General features: G+C 46.4%; 1 protein-coding gene across 1 annotated transcript in view; it reads right to left on the reverse strand.

The window, feature by feature from the left end:
* pde6c (phosphodiesterase 6C, cGMP-specific, cone, alpha prime) overlaps window positions 1-25,118 on the reverse strand; it is a 76,458-nt gene that overhangs the window by 22,915 nt on the left and 28,425 nt on the right. Inside the window, exons 15-18 of the mRNA XM_072477694.1 lie at window positions 23,128-23,215; window positions 22,897-22,997; window positions 21,269-21,376; window positions 21,110-21,173 (exon numbers count right to left, since the gene is read on the reverse strand). Coding sequence (XP_072333795.1) covers window positions 21,110-21,173; window positions 21,269-21,376; window positions 22,897-22,997; window positions 23,128-23,215 — 361 coding nt within the window. The remainder of the gene's footprint in view (window positions 1-21,109; window positions 21,174-21,268; window positions 21,377-22,896; window positions 22,998-23,127; window positions 23,216-25,118) is intronic.

Consider the following 25,118-nt stretch of genomic DNA (forward strand, 5'->3'; position numbering starts at 1 on the left):
CAATTGCATCCAACATCAATTTTCCGAATCAGATCCGACAAAAAATCAGGGAAAAAGGTCCAAAGGTCCGACCCGAGCGGGAGCCAACAAATGTGTAACCTACTCCTTCATAGCCGCGACCGGAAGTCCAGCGTCAATGTAATTTATAGCACACTGAGGATCATTTAGCAAATGTTGTCCAATCGCAGAATCTAACTAAGGTCGGACATTGTGTTTTGTAAGCACAGGATGGTTGGGTACGATCTGTACTTTGCCTGGTGTGTGGAAAGGACATGATGTTTGATATGATTCGCCAGTCTTTAGGACATATAGCCTACATCAGAGAAATACAGAATTGTTACAATGCAGAAGGAGGCCATTTGGCCCACAGGCTCTCCAAACGAGCATCATAACTTAATACCATTCCTCTGCCTTTCCCCCATACCCCTGCACATTGTTCCTATTCAAACAATCATCTAATACTCTCTTGAATGCCTCAATTGGACTTGCAACACACCATTAACAGTCACAATCAACTGGTGAATTCTCCATAGTAATGCCTCCACCAATCCACTTGCCCACCAATTAACACTCTCATCTCATACAGTATAAATTATTGTTTTCCCATTACACTGTATTCTTGCGTTTGTCCTGATGGGTGCAAGACAAAAAACTTTGACATGCCTCCTTTTTCAACAACACTCAAGTTCTGCACTACCAAACAACTTTCAGCAATTGAATAATAAATTAAAATGTAATATTTTGTTTTTATTGGGCCAAGTTTTCCAGTCGCCATATTTCTGGAAATCGGACATACAACTGAAGATGAGTGCCAGGACCTAGAAGAAGTCCTCATGTGTGGATCTATGTGCAAATTGTCCGGGAAGTGCCGGCCTCCCCATTGCTGGAGGAGGTGCTGACGACAGGGGGACTGGAGAAGGGGGTAGTGTCAGCGGTTTACGGAGCTATTTTGGAAGAGGAGAAGGCATCACTGGAAGGGATCAAAGCAAAGTGGGAGGAAGAGTTGGGAGAAGATATGGAGGAGGGGTTCTGGTGTGAGGTGCTCCGGAGAGTGAATGCCTCCACCTCGTCCGTGAGGTTGGGGCTGCTACAGCTGAAGGTGGTATACAGAGCACACCTCACGAGGGCAAGGATGAGCCGATTCTTTGAAGGAGTAGAAGATGTGTGTGAACGTTGCGGAGGGGGCCCCGCTAATCACGTTCATATGTTTTGTCCAATGCTGGAGGATTACTGGACAGAGGTTTTTAGGGTAATTTCTAAAGTGGTGCACGTGAAACTGGTCCCGGGCCCCCGGGAGCCCATATTCGGGGTGTCGGACCAGCCAGGGTTGGAAACGGGTGCGGAGGCAGATGCTGTCGCCTTCGCCTCGTTGATCGCCCGAAGGCGGATCCTGTTGGGATGGAGGGCAGCCTCTCCACCCTGTGCCCTGGCGTGGCCGGGGGATCTGTTGGAATTCCTGACTCTTGAGAAGGTTAAGTTTGAACTGAGGAGATGGATGGTTGGGGTTCTACAATTCATGGGCATTATTCATTATGCACTTTCAGGAACTGGATAACATCGAACATTAGTTGGGGCGTGTGGGTGGGAGGGTTGGGGGGAGGGGGGCTGTGTGTGTTAATGGCGACTATGAGTGATCCCTAATTCCTTTTTGTCATTTGTTTGTGTTAACATGCGGGCTAATGTTTGGGGTTTGGTTGGAGGATGGGATCGTTGTTATTGATATGGGGATTGACATATTTGTCTCTGATTATTGTTTATTGTGGGTGGGTGTAAATTTGGGAGAAAATGTGAAAAAGGAGAATAAAAATTTTTTTTTTTTTTTAACTGTCCGGGAAGTTTAAACTTCCAATCAGCAATTCTCCTGCCCCTTGGGACCACGAATGTCTCCAACTCTGAGCTAGAGTGGGAGATTTTAGACAGTAGTTGGATAGTTATCTCGGATATTTTAGACAAATTAAAAGCTGGTCTAACACACGGGTAACTACACAACTGCCCCCCCCATCATCGCCTTAATCACCAACCTCCACTACACTCCCAGCCAATCAGTTCCCCCCCTCGGCCATTTTTTTATTTAGAACACTATGTTCAGTTTTTTTCACGATCCCTCCCCACAGCAACAAACAATAGAATTAGCGTAGAAAGATGCAATGAGACTGATCCTAAGTTTGAGGGGATGAAATATGAGAAAAGAGGGGAAAAGCACGAATGAAGAAAAAAGATGTGAAGGTGGATTTCACAGAACATCCCCTCCTGGCCGGACCCAGCTACTCGCTGACCAATGGAGTAGTGACCTGACCCAACTGCCTACAGACCACCCACCTCATCCACTTACCCATCTACCAACTGTCATGTGAGAGTACCTTAAGATATGGGAGTTTATAAAATAGCTGTAGTGGATGTACCTTTAAGAAATGGGTGTTTATCAGTGATGTCAGAGTGTGGGTGGAGCTAGGCTGTCTGTCTGCTGTTACTTTCACATTGTGCTTGCAGCTACAGGGTGTGTTTAGTTTAGTTTTATATTTGGAGAAGCTGCGGTCACAGCAAGATCTGTATGGATCTCTGCAAGCTTATGAATGTTCATTTGGTGATATCAAAGTGGTAACTGTTCTCAGTAGTGAAGTTAAACCTGATGTCTTTCTGTAAAAAGGGTTATTTTTGTCTTATGGATGTTGCAAGGAAAGATTAAGAGTTACTTAGAGAGTACTGTATTCTTTTTGGGATTTATTGGTGTTGATAGTTGTTAAGATGTTTACTGTGGGTTTATAAAGTGTTAACTGGTTTCATAAATAAACATTGTTTTAATTCAAAAGTACTGTAGGTTTCTGTTGCATCACACCTATAAAGTAGGCCCAAGTGCTCCCCATAACCACAATCTATTAAAAGTTCTGGGTCAGGTGAACTGCATGATACGCTTTGGGATTCTCTAAACCCTGGCTCATAACAAATTGGGGGCTCGAGGGGAATAAATGTCTATCTATTGGATTGGCTTAGTGAACTTTAAGACAGTGAGGGGTGAGCATATTGTGTTTGCTTTTCAGGTGTAGTATTCCAGTTTAAGTAGGGAGTGTGTTGTGGACAATGGCTCTTTCAGAGGCTCTGAAGTTTTGGGGGGTGGAGACAGTCACACGCAGTACCTTATGGACAGAGACTAAAAACAGGCTTTTCGATTTGGCAAAAACATTGCAGTTAACTTTACCTGACAAAATGTGAAAAGATGAGATAATTATGGCGGTGGCTAAGCATTTAAAATTGACTGAGATACAGTCTTACTCATTGGAAATGGCAAAAAATTCAGTTACAAATTAAACAAATGGAACATGAGAAAGAATTAAAGCAGCTTGAATACGAAAGAGATAGAGAGGAAAAAGAAAAAGAGAGAGAAGAACGGAAAACAGAAAGAATTGCCCGAGCAGAACAAAAAGAAAGAGAAAGAGAGATACAGTTCAGGGAAAAAGAAAGAAAGAGGAAAAAGAAAGAGGGAGAGAAAGAGAGAGAGAAGAAAAAGAAAGAGCGAGAGAGTTTGAACTTTGGAAAATGGACATGAAACATGACAGTCAGTTAAAAATGGTGTAAAGGGAAACGTACAGTTTGAGGATAGTGATGAGGTTAAAGAGAAAGAGCGTCAAAGTCAAAGGCTTGGTGGGGATTTATTTAAATATGTCCAAGCATTGCCAAGGTTTGATGAGAAGGAGGTGGAAGCCTTTTTAATTTCATTTGAGAAGGTAGCTAAACAAATGAAATGGCCACAGGAGATGTGGGTATTACTGATTCAATCAAAGTTGGTAGGTAGAGCTAGTGAAGTGTTTGCATCACTATCAGAGGAGGTATCTGAGTCGTATGAGGAGGTGAAAAAATCCACCTTAGGTGCATATGAACTAGTGCCTGAAGCCTACAGACAAAAGTTTAGAAATTTAAGGAAAGAATTTGGTCAAACATACATGGAGTTTGAAAGGATCAAACAGAGTAATTTTGATAGGTGGGTAAGGGCTTTGAAAATAGACCAAATGTATGAAGCTCTCAGAGAAATTATACTTTTGGAGGAGTTTAAAAATTCAATTCCTGATGTACTGAGAACTCACGTGGCAGAGCAGAGGGTTAAAACTGCGAGATTTGCAGCAGAAATGGCAGATGATTATGAATTAGTTCATAAATCAAAGCTTGGTTTCCGACATCAGTTTCAGCCTGTGAGGGATTGAAACTGGGGAAAAGAGAAATACTCAAGTGGTAAATGTGATCTGATGGGAGATAATAAGGAGAGTGCACCTCAGCTTAAAAAAGAAATCTAGGAAGGTGGAAAAGAAATGAAAGTTTCAAATATTTTCACTGTAATAAATTAAGCCATGTAAAGTCACAGTGTTGGTGGTTGAAGAAAAGCACTGGGAAGGCTGATGTGGTGAAACAGGATAAGACAGTGGGGTGTGTTAAAGGGGTAAATGAAAACCCAAGTGAAGCGAAGGAGGTGCAAAAGATTGTGCAGCCTGATCAAGAGGTGATTGATAAGAAGGTGCCAGATCGCTTTAAAGAATTTACTTGTGTGGGTAAAGTTTACTCATGTGTACCAGAAGGGACTTCCGGTTGCGGAGATGTACTGCTAAGCCGCACGTTTCGGCAGCTCCCGTTCTAACGGACGTTTCGGCTCTTTTTGGGAGCCCCAACGGAAATTTTTTCGGACCAAACCCACTGTGGGGTGACGAAGTAAGGAGTCCCCCCAAGTGTGTATGGAAAAGATTGGTGGTAGTGGCCAGATTGCGAAGGATCCTTTGGAGCAGCGGCAGAGAAGAGAAGGAATAAGCAAGATGGCGACGGATGGAGCCCAGACGACATGGGGCCTGGCCCAGCAGGAATTCCTTCGACGGTGTGTGGAGGAATTAAAGAAGGAGGTGCTGGCGCCGATGTTGTTGGCAATCGAAGGGCTAAAAGAAACGCAAAAGGCCCAGGTGATAGAGCTCCGTGGGGTGAAGTCGAAGGCAGCTGAGAACGAGGATGAGATTCTGGACCTAGCGGTAAAAATGGAGATGCACGAGGCGCTACATAAGAGGTGTATCGAAAGGCTCGAAGCCCTGGAGAACAGCTCGAGGAGAAAGAACCTCCGGATTCTGGGTCTCCCTGAGGGAGTGGAGTGAGCTGACGTTGGGGCTTATGTGAACACGATGCTCCATTCGCTAATGGGAGCTGAGGCCCCCTCGGGCCCCCTGGAGGTGGAAGGGGCTCACCGGGTCCTTGCGAGGAGACCAAAGGCTGGAGAACCACCAAGGGCGATAGTGGTGGGATTTCACCGCTTCACCGACAGAGAGGCGGTTTTGAGCTGGGCCAAGAAGGTACGGAGTAGCAGGTGGGAGAATGCGGTGATACGAGTGCATCAGGACTGGAGCGCGGAGGTGGCGAGAAGGAGAGCGAGTTTCAACCGGGCCAAGGCGGCGCTACACAAGAAGAAAGTAAAGTTTGGGATGCTGCAGCCGGCGCGATTGTGGGTCACGTACCATGATAGGCACTATTACTTTGAAAAGTCGGACGAGGCATGGACCTTCATCCAAAAAGAGAAATTGCACCAGAACTGAGGGACTGATGCTGTGGGGGAGACGACGATGTTGATGTACAGAAATGTAAATTGGGGAATGGGAGGTTCAAAGTATCGGGACGATAGATGTGGGTTTTCTTTTTCTCTTCTTGACGGGGGGACACTGAGAAATGTGGGCGCCGGTGGAAAAAGGGACAGAGGTGGGGGATGGGGAATGGGGGAGCTGTGCCATTGGGGACGGGGCTGATCCAGGAAAGCACGGGTTTTTTCCCGCGCTAGGAAGATGATGGCGGGAAGATAGGCGCAAGGAGGACGAGAGTTCCACACACGGGGGTGGTCAAGGAGAGAGCGGGGGAAGCCGGAGTCAGCTGACTTTCGGAAGCATTATGGGGGGAGTAACCATGCTAGATGGGGATCTAGCGGGGGTGGGAGGGGGGGTCAACTGGGTTGCTGCTGCTGGGAGCGAGAGGGAGCTGGCAAGGGAAGAGGTGGTCAGGACGGGAGTGCGCCGCCTGGGGGACCGTCGGGTGCGCGGGACCTGGACGTGGGACTGGCCTAGAGTAGGGGATGGCTAGTTGGCGGGGGGGGAGGGGAGGAGGGGGGCGGGCAGCCCCCCAAATCCGGCTGATCACGTGGAATGTGAGAGGCCTAAATGGGCCGATTAAGAGGGCCTGAGTGTTCGCGCACTTAAAAGGACTGAAGGCAGACGTGGTCATGCTTCAGGAGACGCATCTGAAGGTGGCAGATCAGGTTAGGTTAAGGAAAGGATGGGTGGGACAGGTGTTCCACTCAGGGTTGGACGGGAAAAATAGAGGGGTGGCGATAATTGTGGGGAAACGGGTGTCGTTCGAGGCTAGGAACACAGTAGTGGACAACGGTGGTAGATATGTGATGGTGAGTGGTAGATTGCAGGGAAGGGAGGTCGTGCTGGTAAATGTATATGCCCCAAACTGGGATGACGCGGGATTTATGAAGCGGATGCTGGGACGTATCCCGGACCTGGAGGTAGGAAGCCTGGTAATGGAGGGGGATTTCAATACTGTGCTGGATCCAGGGTTAGATCGGTCTAGATCCAGGACCGGAAGAAGGCCAGCAGCAGCCAAGGTGCTCAGGGGGTTTATGGAGCAAATGGGGGGAGTGGATCCGTGGAGATTTGCTAGGCCGTTGGCCAAAGAGTTTTCCTTTTTCTCCCATGTTCATAAAGTATACTCCCAGATAGATTTCTTGTTTTGAGCAGGGCACTGATTTCGAGGGTGGCAGGAACGGAGTATTCGGCCATAGCCGTTTCAGACCACGCCCCGCACTGGGTGGATCTGGAACTAGGAGAGGAGAGGGAACAGCGCCCACTCTGGCGACTGGATGTGGGACTATTGGCGGATGAGGGGGTCTGTGGAAGGGTGCGGGGATGTATTGAGAGGTACCTGGATGCCAATGATGATGGTGAGGTCCAGGTGGAGGTAGTATGGGAAGCGCTGAAGGCAGTGGTTAGAGGAGAGCTGATCTCCATTAGGGCTTAAAAGGAGAAAAAAGAGGGCAAAGAAAGGGAGAGATTAGTGGGGGAGATTTTGAGTGTGGATAAAAGATATGCGCAGGCCCCGGACGAAGGACTATATAGAGAGAGGCGAAGACTTCAGATGGAGTTTGACCTGCACCACAGGGAAGGCAGAGGCACAGTGGAGGAAGGCACAGGGGATGAGATACGAATATGGGGAAAAGGCGAGCCGGCTGCTGGCCCACCAGCTTCGTAGGAGGATAGCGGTGAGGGAAATAGGGGGAGTTAGGGATGAAACGGGAACTACGGTGCGGAGTGCAGGGAAGGTAAATGAGGTGTTTAAGACCTTTTATGAGAGGTTATATAGGTCCCAACCCCCGGAGAGAAAAGAGGGGATGCAACAGTTCTTGGACCAACTAAGGTTCCCGAGGGTGGAGGAGCAGCAAGTGGCAGGTCTGGGGGCGCCAATTGGGGTGGACGAGGTGACTAAAGGGCTGGGGAACATGCAGGCAGGGAAGGCCCCGGGACCAGACGGGTTCCCGGTGGAATTTTATAGGAAATATGTGGACCTGCTGGCCACGCTGCTGGTAAGAACCTTTAACGAGGCCAGAGAAGGGGGGACTCTACCCCCGACAATTTTGGAGACGACGATATCATTAATTCTGAAGCGAGATAAAGACCCGCTGCAATGCGGGTCATATAGGCCTATCTCGCTCCTAAATGTAGACGCCAAGTTGCTGGCAAAAGTGCTAGCGACGAGGATCGAGGATTGTGTCCCGGGGGTGGTGCATGAAGACCAGACAGGGTTTGTAAAGGGGAGACAATTGAATGTCAACGTGCGACGGCTGTTGGGGGTGATAATGATGCCCCCAGCGGAGGGGGAGGCAGAGATAGTGGCAGCGATGGATGCAGAGAAGGCATTTGATAGGGTAGAGTGGGAGTATTATGGGAGGTGTTGAGGAGGTTTGGGTTCGGGGCGAGGTTTGTCAGTTGGGTCAAACTCCTCTATGGGGCCCCAGTGGCAAGTGTAGTCACAAATCGGCAGAGATCTGAGTATTTTCGGTTACATAGGGGAACAAGGCAGGGGTGCCCCCTGTCCCCATTACTGTTCGTGCTGGCAATTGAACCACTGGCCATAGCGTTGAGAGACTCTAGGAAATGGAGGGGGGTGGTTAGAGGGGGAGAGGAACACCGAGTGTCACTCTACGCAGATGACCTACTGCTGTATGTGGCGGATCCTGTGGAGGGGATGACAGAGGTTATGCAGATATTGAGGGAGTTTGGAGATTTTTCAGGATATAGGCTTAGTATGGGGAAGAGTGAGCTTTTTGTAGTACACCCCAGGGACCAGGGAAGAGGGATAGACGGCCTGCCGTTAAGGAGAGCGGAAAGGAGCTTCCGATATTTGGGGATTCAGGTAGCCAGGAGCTGGGGAACTTTACACAAACTCAATCTGACGCGGCTGGTGGAGCAGATGGTGGAGGATTTCAAGAGGTGGGATATGCTGCCGCGCTCACTGGCGGGCAGAGTGCAGGCGGTCAAGATGATGGTCCTCCCAAGGTTTCTTTTTGTGTTTCAATGTCTCCCCATTTTGATCACTAAGGCCTTTTTAAAGAAAATAGATAGGAGTGTTATGAGTTTCATGTGGGCAGGAAAGACCCCGAGGGTAAGGAGGGGGTTCCTGCAGCGCAGCAGGGACAGAGGGGGACTGGCGTTGCCGAATCTGGACGATTATTACTGGGCCGCCAATGTGGCGATGGTTCGCAAGTGGATGAGTGAGGGAGAGGGGGCGGCGTGGAAGAGGCTGGAGATGGTGTCCTGTAAAGGAACGAGCCTAAAGGCGCTGGTGACGGCGCCGCTACCGCTCTCCCCGAAAAGGTATACCACAAACCCAGTGGTGGTGGCAACCTTAAGGATCTGGGGGCAATGGAGGCGACATAGGGGTGTGACGGGTGCCTCGGTGTGGTCCCCTATCAGGAACAACCATAGGTTTGTCCCAGGAAGGATGGACGGAGGATTCCAGAGCTGGCATCGGGCAGGGATTAGGAGAGTGAGAGATTTGTTTATTGACGGGACGTTCGCGAGCCTGGGAGCGCTGGAGGAAAAGTATGGGTTGCTCCCGGGGAATATCTTTAGATACATGCAAGTGAGGGCGTTTACGAGGCAACAGGTGAGGGAATTTCCGCTGCTCCCAACACAGGGGATCCAGGATAGAGTGATTTCGGGGGTATGGGTCGGGGAGGACAAAGTGTCCGAAATATATCAGGAGATGAGAGACGAGGGGGAGGCGCTGGTAGAGGAGCTGAAGGGAAAATGGGAAGAAGAGCTGGGGGAGGAGATTGAGGAGGCTCTGTGGGCTGATGCCCTAAGTAGTGTAAATTCCTCTTCCTCGTGTGCCAGGCTTAGCCTGATACAATTCAAGGTTCTATACAGAGCACACGTGACGGGAGCAATGCTGAGCAGGTTCTTCGGAGTGGAGGACAGGTGTGGGAGATGCTTGGGAAGCCCAGCGAATCAGATACATATGTTTTGGTCGTGTCCGGCACTGGATGAGTACTGGAGGGGAGTGGCAAGAGTGATTTCAAAGGTGGTGAAGGTTCGGGTCAAGCCAGGCTGGGGGTTAACTATATTTGGGGTCGCAGAGGAGCCGGGAGTGCAGGAGGCGAAAGAGGCCGATATTCTGGCCTTTGCGTCCCTGGTAGCCCGGCGAAGGATCTTACTCATGTGGAAGGAAGCGAAACCCCCCGGCGTGGAGGCCTGGATAAACGATATGGCAGGGTTCATAAAACTGGAACGGATGAAGTTTGCGTTGAGAGGATCGGTTCAGCGGTTCTCCAGGCGGTGGCAACTGTTCCTTGACTATCTCGCGGAACGTTAAGGGAAAATAGAACGTCAGCAGCAGCAGCTCGGGGAGGGGTGGTGGGGGAGCACTATTTTTTGTGACTTTGTTAGTTCACTATTTTATTTAAATAATGTTACTTATTAGTTATCGTGTTATCTTTTATGGTGATTTGTAAGGTGGAAAAATTGTGTTTGAAAACTTTAATAAAAAAATTTTTTTTAAAATAAATTAATAAATTTTAAAAATGTGCACCAGAGGGAGCAGGTAAAGAAGTCACAATTTTAAGAGATACGGGAGCTAGTCAATCTTTAATGGTAAGAGATGAGGAGTTATGTAGTTTGGAAAAATGGTGCCAGATAGCTGGTAATATGTGGACTTCAAGGTGAGAAGAGTAGCGTTCCATTATATAAGGTAAGGTTGGAAAGTCCAGTGAAGAGTGGTGAAGTGGTAGTAGGAGAAATAGAGAAACTATCTTGTCCAGGAATACAGTTTATTTTGGGTAATGATATAGTAGGTGGGAGAGGTGTGGTTGATAAGCCAGTGAAAAATCAGACAACTGAAGTGTTGAAGGACGAATATCCTGGGATTTTTCCAGATTGTGTAGTAACAAGGTCGCAAAATCACAGGTTAAGGCAAGAGGAGAAATCAAAGAGTGAAGATAAAGTTGAAGTTCAATTATCAGAAACGATTTTTGATCAGATGGTTGGAAAAGAACAAGAACAGGTGGAGGATGAGGCGGATATTTTTAGTTCAGGAGAATTGGCAGAGTTACAACAGAAAGATATAGAAATAAAATGGATGTATCAGAAAGCATACACGGAAGAGGAATCTGAGTGTATACCAGAGTGTTAATACCGTAAAAATGATGTCTTGATGAGAAAATGGAGACCTTTACATATGCAGGATGAAAAGTGGGCAGGAGTTCATCAAGTGGTATTGCCGGTAGGGTATAGAAAGGAGGTGTTGCGATTTGCACATGAGGTACCAGTGGGAGGTCATTTGGAAGTCAGGAAAACTCAAGCTAAAATACAAAAACATTTTTATTGCCATAAAGATGTAGTTAAATTTTGTCGATCATGTCACACATGTCAAGTGATAGGGAAACCTCAAGCAGTGATAAAACCAGCGCCCTTAATACCCATTCCAGCATTTGAGGAACATTTTACAAGGGTCATAATTGATTGTGTAGGACCGCTTCCTAAAACAAAAAGTGGGAATCAATATCTTTTGACTATAATGGATGTGTCTACTAGGTTTCCAGAGGCCATTCCAATACACAATATTACAGCTAAAAAGATTGTGGAAGAGTTACTTAAATTCTTTACTAGATATGGACTACCCACAGAAATACAATCGGATCAAGGATCAAATTTTACCTCCAGGTTATACAAAGAAGTTATGGATAGCTTAGGAATAAAACAATTCAAACCAACTGTGCACCATTCGGAATCGCAGGGAGCATTAGAAAGGTGGCATCAGACATTAAAGACAGTGTTGAGGGCTTAGTGTCACAATTATCCAGAGGATTGGGATAAAAGAATTCCATTTGCACTGTTTGCAATTAGGGATGCACCTAATGAGTCAACCAAATTCAGTCTTTTTGAACTAATTTTTGATCATGAGGTAAGAGGACACTTGAATTGATTAAGGAAAAAGTGGTGAGTGAGATATCGAAACTTACATTATTGGATTATGTGTCAATTTTTAGGGAATGATTAAACAGAGCAGGTGAATTGGCTGGACAGCATTTAAAAGTTGCACAAAATGTGATGAAACGGGTAGCGGACAAGAAATCCAAAGTTTGTAGTTTTGCCAGTGGAGATAAAGTTTTAGTATTGTTACCAGTGGTAGGTGAACCTTGAAAAGCAAGGTTTTGTGGACCTTATCAGGTTGAAAGGAAATTAAGTGAGGTGAATTATATGCTAAGAACGCTAGATAGAAGGAAAACTCACCGAGTGTGTCATGTGAATATGCTTAAAAGGTACTTTGAAAGGGAAGGAGAGCAAAAGGAGGAGGTTTTAATGATTCTAACTCAAAGTGATGAACCAAATTCAGATGACTTTGAATTTGACATACCTCAAATTAAATTGGAAAATGAGGATGTTCTTAAATATTGGGATAATTACCTTCCAGAGGAAAAACGGACTGACCTGAAAGAGTTATTGATATCACATGGGCAAGTTTGTGGAGACAAGTTGGGAAGCACTAAAATGGCTATACATGATGTAGATGTGGGAAATGCTGTTCCAATTAAACAACATCCATATAGACTTAACCCTTTAAAATTGGCACAGGTTAACAAAGAAATTGAGAGTATGCTTATAACAGGCATAATTGAAGTGGGTTGCAGCCAATCGAGCTCACCCATAGTGATGGTACCAAATCCAGATGGTACCCAACGGTTGTGTGTGGACTATAGAAAGGCTAATGCAGTTACAAGAACGGACTCTTATCCTATCCCACATTTGGAAGATTGCATTGAGAAAGTGGGACAAATGACTTCCGGGTGCGGCGATGACCAGCTGAGTCGCACGTTTCGGCAGCTCCCTGTGAAACGGACTTTTGGGCTCTTGATAGGAGCCCCAACGGCAATTTTAACGGCTGAAAACACCATGCGGTAAACCAGAAGGGTGTTCCCCCTGGACACGGATGGAAAAAGGAGAGGAAAGTGGCCGGATTGCAGCGGATCCTTTGGAACAACGGCAAGGAAGGCAAGCAGAAACCAAGATGGCGTCGGAAGGTGGCAGTTTCATATGGGGCCCTGAACAACAAGAGTTTTTGAAACGCTGCGTGGAGGAGATAAAAAAGGAAATGAAGAAAGAGTTGTTGGCCCCGATATTACAGGCGATTGAAGGGCTGAAAGAGGAACAAAAGACCCAGGAGCAGGAGCTTCGGGTCATGAAGGCGAAAGCAGCAGAGAATGAAAACGATATACAGGGCCTGGTGGTGAAGTCGGAGATACAGGAGGCACACCAGAAACGATCTGTGGAGAGGTTGGAGGCACTGGAAAATAACGCAAGGAGGAACAACTTGAGGATTCTTGGCCTTCCTGAAGGTGTGGAGGGGGCGGACATCGGGGCATATGTGAGCACGATGCTGCACTCGTTAATGGGAGTGGAGGCCCCGACGGGTCCGTTGGAGGTGGAGGGAGCATACCGAGTTATGGTGCGAGGATCGAGAGCAGGAGAAGCTCCCAGAGCCATAGTGGTGAGATTTCTCCGTTTTAAGGATAGAGAAATGGTCCTTAGATGGGCGAAGAAAACTCGGTGTAGTAAATGGGAGAATGCGGTGATCCGCGTCCATCAAGATTGGAGTGCGGAGGTGGCGAGAAGGAGGGCGAGCTTTAATCGGGCCAAAGCGGTACTTCACAAAAAAAAGATAAAGTTTGGAATGCTGCAACCGGCAAGACTGTGGGTCACATATCAAGGGAGGCACCACTACTTTGAGACGGCGGATGAAGCGTGGACTTTTATTGTAGAAGAAAAATTGGAATGATTGGACTACGAAAATGAACGTTTGGACAAAGTGGTGGGACGAGTGGGGGGGGGGCGAAGAGGGATTGTATGATTAATCCTGCGGTATGGTAACTTTTCTTTCTCCCACAGGTGGTGATGGGGGGAGGTGGGGAGGGAGAGGAGATGGGGCGTTGGCCATGGGAGGCGGGGCCGAGGGAGAGGCGCGGGCTTGGTTCCCGCGCTATGATAATCATGGCGGGAATAGAGAAGCAGGAAGGAGGGGGCGCCGCACGGGGCGAGCCGTGATCACGGGGGGAAGCCGAGGTCAGCCAGAGTTTGCTGACTTCTGGGAGCAACATGGGGGGAGTAATTACGCTAGCGGGGGGTCTAGCGGGGGGGTGGGGGGGAGGGGGGAATTACTGGGTTGCTGCTGCTGGGGAAAGGGGGGAGTGGGTACGGGAAAGGATGGGCGGGGGGGCACCGTCTGGGAGAAATACAGCGGCGTGGGAACTGGGCGAGAAGCTGGAAAAAGATGATGGCTAACCGGCAAGGGGGGGGGGTGGGAAGCCCCCCAACTCGGCTGATCACGTGGAACGTGAGGGGGCTTAACGGGCCGATAAAGAGGGCACGAGTACTCGCACACCTTAAGAAACTTAAAGCAGATGTGGCCATGTTACAGGAAACGCACCTGAAACTGATAGATCAGGTTAGGTTGCGCAAAGGATGGGTAGGGCAGGTGTTCCATTCGGGGCTGGATGCGAAAAACAGGGGGGTGGCTATATTAGTGGGGAAGCGGGTAATGTTCGAGGCAAAGACTATAGTGGCGGATAACGGGGGCAGATACGTGATGGTGAGTGGCAAATTACAGGGAGAGATGGTGGTGTTGGTAAACGTGTATGCCCCGAATTGGGACGATGCCAATTTTATGAGGCGAATGCTAGGACGCATCCCAGACCTAGAGACCGGAAAGCTGATAATGGGGGGAGACTTTAACACGGTGTTGGAACCAAGGCTGGATAGGTCGAAGTCCAGGACTGGTAGGAGGCCGGCAGCAGCCAAGGTGCTTAAGGATTTTATGGAGCAGATGGGAGGGGTGGACCCGTGGAGATTCAGTAGACCTAGGAGTAAGGAGTTCTCGTTTTTCTCCTATGTCCATAAAGTCTATTCACGCATAGACTTTTTTGTGTTGGGTAGGGCATTGATCCCGAGGGTGAGGGGAACGGAATATACGGCTATAGCCATTTCGGATCATGCCCCACACTGGGTAGACTTGGAGATAGGGGAGGAAACAAGAGGGCGCCCACCCTGGAGAATGGACATGGGACTAATGGCGGATGAGGGGGTGTGCTTAAGGGTGAGGGGATGCATTGAAAAGTACTTGGAACTCAATGACAATAGGGAGGTTCAGGTGGGAGTGGTCTGGGAGGCGTTGAAGGCGGTGGTTAGGGGGGAGCTGATATCAATAAGGACACATAAAGGGAAGCAGGAGAGTAAGGAACGGGAGCGGTTGTTGCAAGAACTTTTGAGGGTGGACAGACAGTATGCGGAAGCACCGGAGGAGGGACTGTATAGGGAAAGGCAAAGGCTGCATGTGGAATTTGACTTGCTGACCACAGGCACTGCAGAGGCACAATGGAGGAAGGCGCAGGGTGTACAGTATGAATATGGAGAGAAGGCGAGCAGATTGCTGGCACACCAATTGAGGAAAAGGGGAGCAGCGAGGGAAATAGGGGGGGTGAGAGACGAAGATGGAGAGACGGAGCGGGGAGCGGAGAGAGTGAATGAAGTGTTTAAGACATTTTATAAAAAATTGTATGAAGCTCAACCCCGGATGGGAGGGAGAGAATGATGGAGTTTTTGGATCGGCTGGAAATTCCCAAGGTGGAAGAGCAGGAAAGGATGGGATTGGGAGCACAGATCACGATAGAAGAAGTGGTGAAAGGAATTAGGAACATGCAGACGGGAAAGGCCCCGGGACCGGACGGATTCCCAGTTGAATTTTACAGAAAATATTTGGACTTGCTCGCCCCGCTACTGACGAGGACCTTTAACGAGGCAAAGGAAAGGGGACAACTGCCCCCGACTATGTCAGAAGCAACGATATCGCTTCTTTTAAAGAAGGAAAAGGATCCGCTACAATGCGGGTCCTACAGACCAATCTCCCTCCTCAATGTAGATGCCAAGGTCTTGGCCAAGGTAATGGCAATGAGAATAGAGGAATGTGTCCCGGGGGTGGTTCATGAGGACCAAACTGGGTTTGTGAAGGGGAGACAGCTGAACACGAACATACGGAGGTTGTTAGGGGTAAGATGATGGCCCCACCAGAGGGTGAAACGGAGATAGTAATGGCGATGGATGCCGAGAAAGCATTTGATAGAGTGGAGTGGGATTATCTGTGGGAGGTGTTGAGGAGATTTGGGTTCGGAGAGGGGTATGTTAGATGGGTGCAGCTGTTGTATAGGGCCCCAGTGGCGAGTGTGGTCACGAATGGACGGGGATCGGCATATTTTCGGCTCCATAGAGGGACAAGGCAGGGATGTCCTCTGTCCCCATTACTGTTTGCACTGGCGATTGAGCCCCTGGCGATAGCGCTGAGAGGTTCCAAGGGATGGAGGGGAATACTTAGGGGAGGAGAAGAACACCGGGTATCTTTATATGCGGATGATCTGCTACTATATGTGGCGGATCCAGCGGAGGGGATGCCAGAAATAATGCGGATACTTGGGGAGTTTGGGGATTTTTCAGGGTATAAATTGAACATGGGGAAGAGTGAGCTGTTTGTGGTGCATCCAGGGGAGCAGAGTAGAGAAATAGAAGACCTACCGTTGAGGAAGGTAACAAGAGACTTTCGTTACCTGGGGATCCAGATAGCTAAGAATTGGGGCACATTGCACAGGCTAAATTTGACGCGGTTGGTGGAACAGATGGAGGAAGATTTCAAGAGATGGGATATGGTAGCATTGTCAATGGCAGGGAGGGTGCAGGCGGTTAAGATGGTGGTCCTCCCGAGATTCCTCTTTGTGTTTCAGTGTCTCCCGGTGGTGATCACGAAGGCTTTTTTCAAAAGGATAGAAAAGAGTATCATGGGTTTTGTTTGGGCCGGGAAGACTCCGAGAGTGAGGAAGGGATTCGTACAGCGTAGTAGGGATATAGGGGGGCTGGCACTACCGAGCCTAAGTGAGTATTATTGGGCCGCTAATATTTCAATGGTGAGTAAGTGGATGGGAGAGGAGGAAGGAGCGGCGTGGAAGAGATTAGAGAGGGCGTCCTGTAGGGGGACCAGCCTGCAGGCTATGGTGACAGCCCCATTGCCGTTCTCACCAAGGAACTATACCACGAGTCCGGTGGTGGTAGCTACACTGAAGATTTGGGGACAGTGGAGACAACATAGGGGAAAGACCGGAGCACTGGGGGGGTCCCCGATAAGAAACAACCATAGGTTTGCCCCGGGGGGAATGGATGGGGGATATGGAATGTGGCAAAGAGCAGGTAGAACGCAATTGAAAGATCTATTTGTGGATGGGAAGTTTGCGAGTCTGGGAGCGCTGACCGAGAAATATGGGTTGCCCCAAGGGAATGCATTCAGGTACATGCAATTGAGGGCTTTTGCGAGGCAACAGGTGAGGGAATTCCCGCAGCTCCCGACACAAGAGGTGCAGGACAGAGTCATCTCAAAGAAATGGGTGGGGGACGGTAAGGTGTCGGATATATATAGGGAAATGAGAGACGAAGGGGAGACTATGATGGACGAACTAAAAGGGAAATGGGAAGAAGAGCTAGGGGAGGAGATTGAGGAGGGGATGTGGGCAGATGCCCTAAACAGGGTAAACTCGTCGTCCTCGTGCGCCAGGCTAAGCCTGATTCAGTTTAAGGTATTACACAGGGCACATATGACTGGAACACGGCTCAGTAAATTTTTTGGGGTGGAGGATAGGTGTGCGAGGTGCTCGAGAAGCCCAGCGAATCATACCCATATGTTTTGGTCATGCCCGGCACTACAGGGGTTTTGGATGGGGGTGACAAAGGTGCTTTCGAAAGTAGTAGGAGTCCGGGTCGAACCAAGCTGGGGGTTGGCTATATTTGGGGTTGCACAAGAGCCGGGAGTGCAGGAGGCGAAAGAGGTCGATGTTTTGGCCTTTGCGTCCCGAGTAGCCCGGCGCAGAATATTGCTAATGTGGAAAGAAGCCAAGCCCCCGGGGGTGGAGACCTGGATAAATGATATGAACATAGAACATAGAACATAGAAAATACAGCACAGAACAGGCCCTTCGGCCCACGATGTTGTGCCGAACCTTTGTCCTAGATTAATCATAGATTATCATTGAATTTACAGTGCAGAAGGAGGCCAGTCGGCCCCCCGAGTCTGCACCAGCTCTTGGAAAGAGCACCCTACCCAAACTCAACACCTCCACCCAACACCAAGGGCAATTTGGACATTAAGGGCAATTTACCATTGGCCAATTCACCTAACCCGCACATCTTTGGACTGTGGGAGGAAACCGGAGCACCCGGAGGAAACCCACGCAGACACGGGGAGGACATGCAGACTCCGCACAGACAATGACCCAAGCCGGAATCGAACCTGGGACCATGGATCTGTGAAGCAATTGTGCTATCCACAATGCTACCGTGCTGCCCTTAAGAACAAATAAATCTACACTATATCATTTTCCCCTAATCCATGTACCTATCCAACAGCTGCTTGAAGGCCCCTAATGTTTCCGACTCAACTACTTCCACAGGCAGTGCATTCCATGCCCCCACTACTCTCTGGGTAAAGAACCTACCTCTGATATCCATCCTATATCTTCCACCTTTCACCTTAAATTTATGTCCCCTTGTAATGGTGTGTTCCACCTGGGGAAAAAGTCTCTGACTGTCTACTCTATCTATTCCCCTGATCATCTTATAAACCTCTATCAAGTCGCCCCTCATCCTTCTCCGCTCTAATGAGAAAAGGCCTAGCACCCTCAACCTTTCCTCGTAAGACCTACTCTCCATTCCAGGCAACATCCTGGTAAATCTTCTTTGCACCTTTTCCAGAGCTTCCACATCCTTCCTAAAATGAGGCGACCAGAACTATACACAGTACTCCAAATGTGGCCTTACCAAAGTTTTGTACAGCTGCATCATCACCTCACGGCTCTTAAATTCAATCCCTCTGTTAATGAACGCGAGCACACCATAGGCCTTCTTCACAGCTCTATCCACTTGAGTGGCAACTTTCAAAGATGTATGAACATAGACCCCAAGGTCTCTCTGCTCCTCCACAATGCCAAGAACTCTACCGTTAACCCTGTATTCCGCATTCATATTTGTCCTTCCAAAATGGACAACCTCACACTTTTCAGGGTTAAACTCCATCTGCCACTTCTCAGCCCAGCTCTGCATCCAGAGCTGGGCTGAGAATATGGCGGGGTTCATAAAGTTAGAGCGGATTAAGTTCGTCCTAAGGGGGTCGGCTCAAGGGTTTACTAGGCGGTGGCAACCGTTCGTCGAATATCTTGCGGAAAGATAGATAGGGGAGAACAAAGAAGGCAGCAGCAGCGGCCCAGGACTTTGGGGGGGGGGAGGGATGGGGGGGATGGGGGGGGGGGTGTGGCCTGAGACAAGGCAGTTGCTAATTAGGGCTAGTTTTTATTTTTTGTTATTTAATATTTATTTATTTGTTGTTGTTTTTGTTTAAATTTAAAAAGGTCATTATTATCTGTATTGTTACAATGTTGTGTAAAGGATGCACAATGTACTGTGTTGGTTGACCAAAAATTTTCAATAAAATATTATTTTTAAAAAAAAAGAGAAAGTGGGACAATCAGCTATTATTTCCAAACTGGATTTACTTAAAGGTTACTGGCAGGTTCCTTTATCCGAAAGAGCGAAGGAGATTTCAGCTTTTGTGATTCCAGATGGTATATACCAATTCAAAGTTATGCCATTTGGCATGAAAAACGCCCCAGCCACATTTCAATGGTTAACTAACAGATTTGTTTCAGGATTACCCAATTGTGCGGTATACATCGACGGTCTGGTAATTTTCAGCCAGACATGGAAAAAACATTTAAAACATCTGATGGAGTTATTCAATCGACTTCAGGAGGCGGGTTTGGTGGTAACCCTAGCCGAAGGTGAATTTGGAAAAGCCCAAGACACTTTCCTTGGCCATACAATCAGACAGGGTTGAATGGTCACACGGGATGTGAAAACAAAAGTTATTGAGGAGTTTCCAATACCCTCGACACACAGGGAAATAATGCGATTTTGTGGCATGAGTGGATTCTACCGGAGATTTGTGACAAACGTTAGCAGTGTGGTTGCTCCACTGATGGACTTGCTCAAGAAACGTCAAAAATTTCAATGGACAGCGGAGTTTCAACAGGCAGTTGACTGCCTGAAAGCTGTGATAATCAATGCTCCTGTGTTGGAGAATTACAAGGGACTCTGTGATCAGATTGAACTAAAGATCTGACTTTAAAGAGAAATGCCGAGGCGTAGAGAAATGGATGGATCATGCAGAGACCTTCTTGTCCAAAGAGACTGTCAATTGAGAAGGATTCCAGTTGGAGGAAGAAGAACAAAAATGGACTATGTTATTATTAAATGTTTGCGTGTTTTGTTTTGTTGTAAAATAAACGTATAATCATTGTCCATATTTCTTAAAGGAAAGTGAAAAGGTGAAAAATGAAACCATCTTGAAGTCAATGGTTTATTTTTTTTCTTGGGGAGAGGTGTCATGTGAGAGTACATTTAAGAAATGGGGGTTTATAAAATAGCTGTAGTGGATGTACCTTTAAGAAGTGGGTGTTTATCAATGATGTCAGAGTGTGGGTGGAGCTGGGTTGTCTGTCTGCTTTTACTTTCACTTTGGGCTTGCAGCTACAGGGTGTGTTTAGTTTCATTTTATATTTGGAGAAGCTGCAGTCACAGCAAGATATGTATGAATCTCTGCAAGCTTATGAATGTTCATTTGGTGATTTCAAAGTGGTAACTGTTCTCAGTGGTGAAGTTAAACGTGATGTCTTTCTGTAAAAAGGGTAGATTTTGTCTTATGGATGTTGCAAGGAAAGATTAAGAGTTACTTAGAGAGTACTGTATTCTTTGGGGGATTTATTGGTGTTGATAGTTGTTAAGATGTTTACTGTGGGTTTATAAAGTGTTAACTGGTTTCATAAATAAACATTGTTTTAATTTAAAAGTACTGTAGATTTCTGTTGCATCACACCTATAAAGTAGGCCCAAGTGCACCCCATACCACATTCTGTTAAAAGTTGTGGGTCAGGTAAACTCCATGATACACTTTGGGGTTCTCTAAACCCTGGTGCATAACACAAACCACCTCCCCACTTTACCTACGTCACTCACCTACCACACCACCCATTCACCCATCTACCTACCCACCTCACCCACCTACCTACTTACCCACCTACCTACTTAGCTCACCTACCTTCCACCTCACCCACCTACAATTCACCGACTCATCCATTCACTAACATTCAGATCTTTAAACTTACCATATGGCAGCCAAAACCATAAAAAGAAGACATGTTCTGTGTTCCCTGAACTCTACTCCCTTACAACGGAGTTACCAAAGGGATGCTGCGCTGCACATTTCTTTGATGGCTGGGATTAGAGGATCAGCATTGAGTTGGAAGAATTTGCGAGTGCAGCAGCAATCTGCCCATCATTGCCGCATCTCAGAAGATTCATGCAATTGTCTTTTCAGACTTGTCAATGTAGTTGTTTGGAAATTCAGATTTGTGCATTATACGAACTGCATTAATGTTAAGATTGGCATGTTAGCATACCTTGCTTTGCACTTCCCACGGCTTGGTAATGGCAGACAAGTCACATCCCGTCATCATCATTGCCCTGCAATGGTATGAGGAGATATTGGACCAATAAAGCCAGTTAAAAGAAATTCTTAGCAAAATTTTTTAAAAATGTACAAAGAGCAAAATACGTACATAACAATTTCTTTCTTGGTTGGGTCAGAAGAAATATACTTTATGGCCTCTTGTTCATTCTCTGTTTTTTCGACGTGGTCAACAATCTTTTGAAACATTGTCCTTTTCCTACAAAACATGTTTAAAAGTATATTGTTAAAGCAGTCTATTTTTCAATTTGACTCCATGTAATGTGTGTCCATTGAGAGAATGCCACAGTGTATAGACATCTGGAAGTCATAAATGATTCCATATTCCAGCCGTTTTTTGTCAATAAGGTGGTTTTCTTAGTATCTTCTAAATGTATTCCCACTTGTGTCCTATAGTCCTCTTTTGTTGGTTTATTTTGAAGGAATAATTAATTTATCCAAACTGTTTAATATTGTTTATACTTCTGTGAACTCCACCTTCACAACATTTTCTTTCAAGGTTTGTGCTTCTCTTCCCACAGTTCATTGCCTCAGACATCAGTCTTGTTGCTTTTTTCTACATACATTCTATTTCTAACCTTTTTTTTCTGTGGGGGGAATAGTGAATAAAACTGAACATAAGTTAAATATAAAAAAGTGAAGTTTTGGAAATAATAGCGGGTAAGTCAGTAAAGGTGTGGAGGTTTTGTGGCGCAATGGGTAGCATCCCTGCTCTGAGCTAGAAGCTCCGGGTTAGATCCCCACCCCAGGACTTGATGGCCAAGAAAGGTGCGTTCATAACGCGGTCAAATAGGTCGAGTGGCAACCTGCAAAATCCTTCCAAACACGCCAATGGCTGGTGATAAGAACAGGAGAGACTCCTGGTCAGCCACGTTTGGTGTGGAATGGGGCCCCTCAAGCTATAAGTCCCTGGTGACAGACTAGAGACCTGTTCTGGGAATTACCAGCTATGGAAACAGATGAAAGTCTGCCTTACTGACCACTTGGTATGGAAAGATAATTGGAATGGGGAAGTCAGTAAAGAAATGATGACCAATTATGACATTGGCATATGAAAACCAACATCAGAAAAGTGTAACTAGCTATTGCAATACAATACCCTAGTATAATGTTTGGAGAGGTTATTTTTATGTTCTAAAATACATATTCCTAGAATTCCATTTGTCCTTATAAAAATTGTTTCACTTCATTGTTTAAATATTGATCATGAGATGACTATTAATATTGGTTTGTTTTTCAATTTTTCTTGTTCTAATTCAAAGCCTTAAATAAATTTGCGTTGTCCATTTTTTTCATTTATCATCAAAATAAATTCTGTTTGCCAATTATTCAACCATTGAAAATTCTTTTGCGAATCCCTTCCCAGATTTGCGAGCTACGTTTTGAATTCTACATCCTATCCATCACGTAAAGCTCTTATTTGCAGCTCAGTAATATTGTACACTTTCACTCCACCTTGGCTTCTCCATCACCAAAACATTTCCAAATTGGACTCTTCAAATGTTTTGGGGTCAGGTCGTTATTTACCTGTCCGCCCATTCCGCTCTGCGCTTCTTCAGAAGGTTTTGTTTTCCTCATAGATGATTCATTAGAATATAATTATTTAGATGAAAGGAAATGTTTTATCCCCTATCCAATCATCTAAAATGTGGCTCTTGTAATACTCCAGCTATCTAATTGTTATTCAGTAAAGAAACGTTAATGAAAATGAACACTTACTTGAAGTACAAGGCCAAGTCAGTGGCAATTATAGCAACTTCCATTAAATGAATTACTGTTTCATGTTGACGTTGGTTCAAGTTCTGGAAAATGTTTAAGCTCTGCCCGTTGAGAAAATGAAGGGCAAACATTAAAATGAAGATGTAAATTCAGTGAAAATTTAAAGTGAAAGCTTCACCTTTTGTTGTAAAATGTCCCGCTAATATATTCAGAAATATTTGGTTTACTGACCTTATCCTGAAGCAGCGCTTTACTGTATTCAAGGTGATGTCTTTCCAAAATAGAAGACCCATGTAATCTTGCTAAAGGTGCTTGTGATCTGTGGTTGAGCATCATTTGAACATATGATTCAGAATTTATAATATGCTTCATATATCTCAGTATTGTTAATCAGTAATTGGTTCTGTATTTAAGATGTTAGGGGTTGTTTGGGGTTGGTAGGATAAAGTGGCTGTTGGTCGGGGGATTGTCATTGTATTTGTTATTGTTGGTTATTTGTTGTTGGGTGCATATTTGATGAAAACGTGAAAAAGGAAGAGAATAAAAATATTTTTTTTAAATCAGTAATTGGTTAGAATATCCATGGCAAACATTATTTGTTTGTGTTTTGGAGAAAATAAAAATAATTTAGAAGCTATTGGCCTGGATTTTATGATAAGAAAAATAGTGAGCTATCGGCATTATTGAGCAATAAGTCCTAAAGTCATTTTTTTCTACTCTTTCTTGCTGTCTCTTCTATATTTCTCCCTTATTCATATCTTTCTTTGCCCCTCTTTATTTTTCTTTCTACATATGATTTTACATTGAACTGAATTTTCTAACTTAGACTTCTTGGTTTAGACTCTACCTGCATCAGTACGGATTATTCAATGTGGTTAGTGAATAAATTTGATAAAGGATAGTTATTATTTCCTTCATCATTACTGTCATATTTATTTGTATTTACAATAAAGGCTCTGTGTAGATTTTGCGTAGACACTAAGGGGTGGATTCTCTGCTGTCCGGCAGAGAATTAAGCACTGGGCTAAACATTGTTGGAACTCTCCGGTCCCCCGCCAATGGCAGCAGTGAGTTACATGTCCTGCGCCAGTGGGAGGATGCAAATGGGTCATTTGAACCCATTTGTATCCAAGTAACGGGCTGGAACCCCTGTCCTCCATGGCCCCGTGATGCTCTGGCCCTCTCACCTGGGATTCACACAGGCGCGGAGTGGGTAAGTATTTTCAAGCATGGCCCTGATGCAGTGGCTGCCACGATGGGTCAAGGGGGTAATAATGTAACATAGGTGCCCCTCAGGTCCATCAGAGGGGTCCTCTCCTCCCACAATGCTAATCCTGCCCAGCCTACCCCCAGCACCACCAATAGACCCCCATAACAGAGACCCCCCATATCAAAGACCTCCCCCCCCACTCAGTCATCGGTCACCCCTGCCTGTAAGCTAAGAGCAGTTCAGGGAGAAACAGTGAAAAATCACTTTAAACCTGGCTGTAGCGAGGCATTCAAGCATGAAGGGAAATTAAAATAAAAAATCCGGAAACATGGCATTCTGGAAGCTATCACCCTATTAGTTACAGCTACAAGCTATTTCTCTTTGAAAGTGAATAGAAGCCTCACAGATCAAAGTGTATGAGGGGGTTTAAAGCCGTGTGATGTGTTTTGGCTTTCTATGAAGTAACAGCTGCTGCTTTCAACACTTCTGTCTGAGACAGCAGGTGTAAGGGACAGGTGAGTGCAAATGCGGTACTTTTTCACTGTTTCTGCCTAGACTTCTTTAGCTACCAGGAGGGGGTGACTGATGGGGGGTGTTCTGTTATAAGGATCTCCAATGGGGGGTCTCCGATGGCGATCTCTAATATTAGGGTTTCTGATATGGTGCATGCTGTGGGGGGGGGGGTGCTCATAATTTCATAATTCCCATTGTGGTGAGGGGAGGATACCCCTACTTGACAGCTTGTCATGGGGAAGGGGGGGGGGGGAGGTGGTGAGGGCAGGATTTCTTGCTCAAAATGGTGACCGGATCCCAGGATTTTAAACAAATCCTGCGAGCTCCCCTACCATACTTACATTTGCATGGTAAGGGAGAGGAAATCCCTTATGGATGACGGTCCTAGCACCAGCACAGACCAGGAGCAATTCTACTCTGGCGGGAGAACTTAGTCTCCAAAACAGAAAATCCAGCCCCTAATCAGCCATGTACACCCCAGTCCCAGGCTCAACTATCT

The sequence above is a fragment of the Scyliorhinus torazame genome, chromosome 16, assembly GCF_047496885.1.
Source record: "Scyliorhinus torazame isolate Kashiwa2021f chromosome 16, sScyTor2.1, whole genome shotgun sequence".
NCBI lineage: Eukaryota > Metazoa > Chordata > Chondrichthyes > Carcharhiniformes > Scyliorhinidae > Scyliorhinus > Scyliorhinus torazame.